Genomic DNA, 6703 nt, shown 5'->3' with positions numbered 1-6703 from the left:
TCGTGAAACCTGTTTGCCTCAGTTGTGCTCCACTCGTGTATGAATGTGATCTAAAGCTCTTGAGGGCACAGATTGTGCTGTGAAGCACGATGAGTAGAACGTTGGAGTAAAACCTCGATTGTACTTTTAAAATTCAGGTCTCTCTTGTAAATGAGTCCTCGCGGCTCAACGGGATTAATCTGTCTAAATAAAGGTTGAATGAATGAAAAAAATTGTTCTTTTGTCATTTATTTGATGCAGTGTCATGATTTGGCAAACATTTTTCTAAGACAAACAATAAAAAAGGTGCGATATACCATTTATTATTCATATGAAATTACAAAATAAAGATACATGCTTTGATAAAAACTTTAAATAGTGTGATTCTACATAAAAAAAAAAATGCATCATTACATAAACAAAAAACTGATACTTCACTGTAACAACTCCATTAGATGGTTAAAAAATGACCAAGTACTTGTTAAGTCATATTTAAAACAGACAAATGTATGTTTGTTTCTTCTTGTATTAATAAACAAAATAAAAAATAAACCAGATGTGCATCATATATCTTTGAGAAACTTTGGTCAAAATACAAGCAACACAAAAGGCACAACGATTTATTCATTTTTCAGCGAACTTACCATAATGCAGCTATAATGATTATAATGGAATCGTTATTTAAAAAATAAAAACAATTAGTGGTAATTAATATATGCTATGCAATAAAAACTAGTGAATAAAAGCAGCACAATATTCAGATAAAATATAATATATTCAGGATAATAAATGTACCATAAATCCACCTGTTTGACATTTTTTTTAAAGATACCTATCTTTGAACACTATAATCTAAAAAAAGCATAGTATAAACAAATACAAAGTACAAATATATAGATATGTATATATTTTTAGTTCATAATGAATCAGAACTGTCATAATTATTAAAAAAAAACAAAAAAAAACAACAAGTACAGCTTTGAAACAGCGTGCAAATATCACAACTTTGTGTCTAATGCCTTTAGTCATGATAAGAAACAAGCCATTAATTTCAGTCTTTGGTAAAGTTCTTATAAATCCAGCACATTAGATTGTTTTAAAAAAAGACAGCGATAACTCTTAGCTAAAGAAATGTTTGGAGGCCGTTGTGTGAGGTGTGAAGAGAAACATGTAACCGTAGCAACGCAGATAATTGAGGATGTGCATAAATCTTGCACCCCAAACATTTATTAATCATAAGTGTAAATATGATTATGGTACATCAATACACAAGAGTTTAGACCTGAGGAGGCAAGAGAAACATTACAAAATAAAATAAACAAAAGCTTTAAACTTTTCAGGCTAAATAGAAGGCTTTAACATGGAATCAGATAAAGCTTGAAATTTTGTTTTTTCTTCAACATACAGTATTTTTTGGACTATAAGGCGCATTAAACGAAACAAAACAGTCAGATAAGTCAAACTTTATTCAACTCTTTCGCAATAACCACATAAAATAGGTTTGAGATCAGTAAGCACAACCAGAATTAATACATAAGGCTCACTGTTGATTTTTGAGGAAATTAAAAGGATTTCAAGTGCGTCTTATAGTCCGAAAAATACGGTAATTTCTAAAATGATTCTGATCATAGTCTGCTCTTTAAAATTAACAATACAAAGCATAAAATCACATTTTAGAAAGAAGAACATATTAAATGATTAATACGAGAAAAGTTTTAAATTAAAAGCAGAGCTGTGCATTGCAGCACATTTCAGATTTGCTTAATTGTTCTAAAATTGCTAAATTACAAAAAGTGGTGTCAACAGATTCACTTGAGGGAGGCACACAAATGTTTTCCAAGCTTTAAAGTTCTTCTTGAAGGGTTTGTCCCACAAGAGTTTTTTTTAAAAGGCACAAAAAAGGCATTTAAAAGTCTCGAAAATATATTTTTAACTGCGTATCTGAGCCTTGATATTGTCAAAGCAAATACTACATTAATTAGCTTCAATAATTTCATTGTGAAACTTCACTGTCCATGCGCTCCTATTTACATATGACTTTGCTGCTGATGCATTGGAATTTCCTCACTGAGGAATAAATTAGGAGTTTATTCTATTCTAGTGAGAGCGCATAGGGTATGCGGTTACTAAGACAAAACGAGCAGAGGTATTATCCCTGCTGTGTTTCCGTTCATCCACAACAGCAAGAATGCTCAGTTCAGATTCAGATCAGCTCACGTTGTGTACATCCTGAGTGTATTTACATTTACGATCAACACCTACACAAAGGTCCGTTTGTGAGAACAAATCGGACGAATACTGAATGCTAGCTTTCCGTGTGAGTGGGAAAAGTTTTTTCAGATGATTCCACGCGGCTCTGCGAGCTCCTCTCTCACAGCGCAACATATTTTAGCAGAAACTGTCACCGTTGATGCGTCACTACACCATGAACTGGGTGTACCCTTCAGCGCCTGTGACGATCACATCCATCCAGATCCTCATGGCCTCAGGAGAGGGAGCGACCATGTAGTAGACTCGATCGTGAGTCTTCACACTGAATGTTAAGGACGGGTTTGGACTCTGCGGAGGGAGATGGAAGGGTTACCGCAGGACGACGAAAAAAGAATAAAGCAAAAAGAAAAGATAAGACCAAAGATGAATGTGACATTACAATAGAGATTTTCAGGAAATTTTGATGAAAAAGCTAAAACTGAGTTGGTAATAAACAGGTACAAGCTAAAAACAGCCAAACAATAGCTAAAAGTAGCAAAACAGATAATAAAACTCAAACACACTGTGGCTAAAACAAGCAAATATGTGGCCAAAAGTAGCAAAATGGTGGCTAAAAGGTAAAAGTAGCTGAACTGTTGCTAAAAGCTAAAGTAGCCCAAGAAGACAAAATAAAGTACCGCAAGTACCGGTAAGCTAAAGCAAACGTTAAAGAGAACAATATTTTTGAAAGACTACTGAAATATCTCAAACTGAGTGGTTAAAGAAAACAAAAACAGGCTAAAATGAGTAAATCATGAGATAAAAGCAGCAAAACTGTACATAAATGTAGTAAAACAGATAATAAAATAAAAATGTACAGTGGCTAAAATGAGCAAATATGTTGCCAAATGTAGCAAAACAGAAGCAAAAAGTATCAAATACGTAGCTAAAAGTAGCAAAACAGTAACTAAAAGTTAAAAGGTTACATAAGAAAATAAAAACAGAGTGAGTTTTTTAAAAACAGATTTCAAATAGCAATGTTTTTAAAAGAAGTGAGGAGATCCCAACACATTTTAATGGAGAATTTAATTTAAATGAAACTAAATATTTTCAAAAACACTCCTGATATGAGTGGTTCAAATAGCTCAAAGTATGCGTGAGTCGTTTGATTACAAAAAAACGTACAGAAGAAACTATAAACAGGAATGTGCACAATAAACTTTTACCTTATGTGCGCTCTTCAGATGATCGTAATAAACTTCTTCAATTGCTTGGAAGTAAATCACTCCTTTTAGTTTGGCCTCATGTTTATCTGGAGAAGATGTGACACAAGTAGATGAATATACGATAAAAGGAATGTTCTTGTATGTTAATCAATAAAGTTGTAAGACTATGTGGGCGTGTCTTCCATCCTACCTGAGTAGTAGGAGAGTGTGCGTCGGTTGCGGTCAAAGACAAACCAGCGTTTCTTCCAGGTTTTGATCTTGCCCCCCATCTTGACCAGGTAGCCTCGGCAGGTCTTCTCAGACATGGATAAGTGGAAGCACGTGTCTGTGCTGTGGCCCGCTGACTCAATGTGAGCGCGCAAGTCGAAGTCGTCCTTCCTCACGGGCAGGTACCGAGTCAGTGGCCGTGACTGGACGGGAAATAGTGAGCAGGTCAGTGAGAGAACACATTTGTTTGAAGTAATGACAGCCATGTGCTTAGAGTTACTTTGTTCATTTTGGAATTCAAACAAATGCATTTCATACGCTGGGGAACATCAAAGAAGAGTCTTTATTCTCCAACCGGCAGTGGAAAAACAAAAGAGGACAGAAATGTGCATAAAGTTATAAATGTTATGAAGACGAGATTAAAGCTCAAGGTTGTTTTGAGGACGGGGCGAGTTAACAGATGAGGAGAGGTAGCTAGTTACAACCTAAAGCTCAAACAGAAACAACACAACCCTGTGGGAAAGAAGCGGAATCAGAATAAGCTTTATTGTCATTGCACAGTGAGATTATAATCCGTACAGTCGTCCGAAAGATGGGTGGAGTGTACATGGCTGCAGCTCCTAGGAGCGCAGCCCTTATTCTTTAGATAATAAAAGGGGAAAGACCATGAGGATAGTGGGTATCCAAAAATAGATCTCTTCACACCTTGTCCTTGTCAGGACACGGTTTAAGACATTAAAAAAAAATCTACCAGCAAGCGCATTTATAGACATTACATATGCATTTAATGACAAGATGGTGAGATTTTGTCTATGAAACACTTCCGGATAGTTCCATAGTCCTAATAAGACGTTGAAAGTTTCAGCTGTTACAGCTCTGATAAGGGCTCATAGAGCAGAGCTTTCTTGGTTTACACATCCCCAGGAGCAATATGATAAGTTGGCCTATTCAAGGCCAAACAGGGAGGCCAGATTCACATAAGCCACAGTTGTTTTTTGTGCAAGCAGACCATTTTTCTTTCATCAGCCTTGAGTTCTGCTGGTGCTCTCGATGATCCAAAATGGCCAGAATTGTGGGCTTTCCACCAGTTTGTGCTTATTAGCCGTATCCAAGATTGATTCCAACATGCTGGCAAGTTCCAGAAGCCGCAAGTGGCCTACGATTCTCATAAATCGCTTCCAGATTATGGTTGAGCTCGCAAATCAGCTGAGTCTGAGAGCTCGAAGCACAAATTAATCCATCACATAAGGTAGGCAGCTTTGCCATGGCTGAAACTGCTGCCGACGACTTCCTTAATGGCTGACATAGGTATCCACTGATGCCAAAAAACGGAAACCCTGCTATCATAAATCCAACGATGTATAAATCTTCAACATCATCCAGAGACAACACAGACAGGCACATCAGATTCCACTCCCCCCAGGAATCCATGATGTACCCAGCTGCGTGTGTCTATCCGGGGCATGAGGGCTCTCCAGGACCCTGTCGTTTGGTTGAAAAAATTTGATCAATTGTGTTGAAAGTCCAGCTGACTACATCCATAACAGTAATTTACAGTTTGGAAGATGTGCAAATAGAAGCTCTGACACACAGGACAAAGAGCAAAAGCAGAGGAGGAAGGCAGGAGAGGGAAGAAAAGGCATCCGTCTTGCTCGAATGCGAGTGAGGGAGGAAAAATAAGTGACCCCCCACTTCCCAAGTACTTCAGTGAAAATACAAATAACAATGGTCTGAGGTAATTTAGTTTTTATAAAGACTCCTGTGATTTAGATGACTGGGTACTATTGTTTAAAATATGTTTGTTGTCTATCTCAACACAAGTTTCCTTATATTTGTATATTCAGTAAGACTATGTGGGCGTGTTCAGGGTACGCCCACATAGTCTTACTGAATACATAGTCAAAGGAGCGTCCTTGGACACTCTCACCGCCCTTGTCGTCTCCCCCCCTTGCGGAATGTCTACGTCACCATGTGCTTGCATGTGCTGGATGTTTTTTTTTTTTTTTTATCATTATCAAACTCTTTCTTCTCAGCCAAGAAGAAAGAGTTTCATATATATATATATATATAGTTTTGCCTCCAAATCCTACGTGTTCACTTTCACTACTTTTTTGTCCATCTGAACAGATCTCACTTGTAAATGAGCCTTCGAGGCTCAATGTGATTTATCTGTCTAAATAAAGGTTGAATTAATGAATGAATGAATAAAAGAATTAATGAATGAATGAATAAAAGAATGAATGAATGAATATTACCTGTGCCCTTTGCTTTTCTCGCAGTTTCACTTCACGGTCTATGAGTTTTTGACGTCTGCTCGTCTCCTCCTGTAACCTCTTCTCCAGTTCCTCTCTTCTTCTCCTTTCTTCTTCCAGGGCCTGCTTTCGCATTTCCATTTCTCGCTCCTGAAAGACAATACAGGCAACACACACACATGCATAAACTTTGGGGGAAATAAAGTATTTTGGGGGTTATTGCATTCTTTGCAAGAAAAGATACCCAACCATCAGACTGGAATGCTGAATGTTACAGTGAAAATAAACAAATGATGTCATTTTGAACCTTGTGTTCCAGGAGGCGGTTCTTCTCGACTTGTGCTTCCCTCAGCAGGCGCTCCATCTCCTCTAGCCGGGCCATATTTGACGTACTGGCACTGCAGGATAAACAAAACAAAACGCATCAAAACACAAACGTTTCTCTGCTGCATATAAACCACCTGAAAACTAGACATGAGTAAAAAATAACAAAAAACATAGCATGTGACGTTTTACAGGAGGACTGAATTAAACTTTATATATTAGCAAAATAGCCATTTTCCACACACTTTTGTTGTTGATGCAGTTTCTGACTTTGCACAAATGAATTATTCTTTATTAACTAAAGCAATAAAGGCTGAGCGCTGAATAACTGCTAAAGATGAAATTGAGGTTTTAAAGCTAAACAAACACCAGCTAAAAGCTACATGAAGCAGAATACTAGCCAAAAGCTGCATGAAGAAGAACACTAGCTAAAAGCAATTTGAAGAACACTAACTAAAAGCTATATGAAGAAGAACACTAGCTAAAAGCTATTTGAAGAAGAACACTAGCTAAAAGCTACATGAA

At 37.1% G+C, this 6703-nt stretch overlaps 1 protein-coding gene across 3 annotated transcripts in view; it reads right to left on the bottom strand.

The window, feature by feature from the left end:
• Positions 1 to 2024: 2024 nt before the first annotated feature.
• The window catches only part of phldb2b (pleckstrin homology-like domain, family B, member 2b), a 43552-nt gene continuing 38873 nt past the window's right edge, over positions 2025 to 6703 (bottom strand). For all 3 annotated transcript variants that reach the window (XM_037694233.1, XM_037694232.1, XM_037694230.1), the window contains 5 exons: positions 6162 to 6252; positions 5858 to 6004; positions 3586 to 3805; positions 3396 to 3481; positions 2025 to 2538 (listed from right to left, as the gene is read on the bottom strand). In XM_037694233.1, coding sequence (XP_037550161.1) covers positions 2398 to 2538; positions 3396 to 3481; positions 3586 to 3805; positions 5858 to 6004; positions 6162 to 6252 — 685 coding nt within the window. In that variant the 3' untranslated portion in view covers positions 2025 to 2397. The remainder of the gene's footprint in view (positions 2539 to 3395; positions 3482 to 3585; positions 3806 to 5857; positions 6005 to 6161; positions 6253 to 6703) is intronic.

This window comes from Nematolebias whitei, chromosome 20 (assembly GCF_014905685.2).
Source record: "Nematolebias whitei isolate Nwh7 chromosome 20, NemWhi1, whole genome shotgun sequence".
NCBI lineage: Eukaryota > Metazoa > Chordata > Actinopteri > Cyprinodontiformes > Rivulidae > Nematolebias > Nematolebias whitei.
Note: the sequence above shows the minus strand (reverse complement) of the source record. Positions and strands in the feature narration are given on the sequence as shown.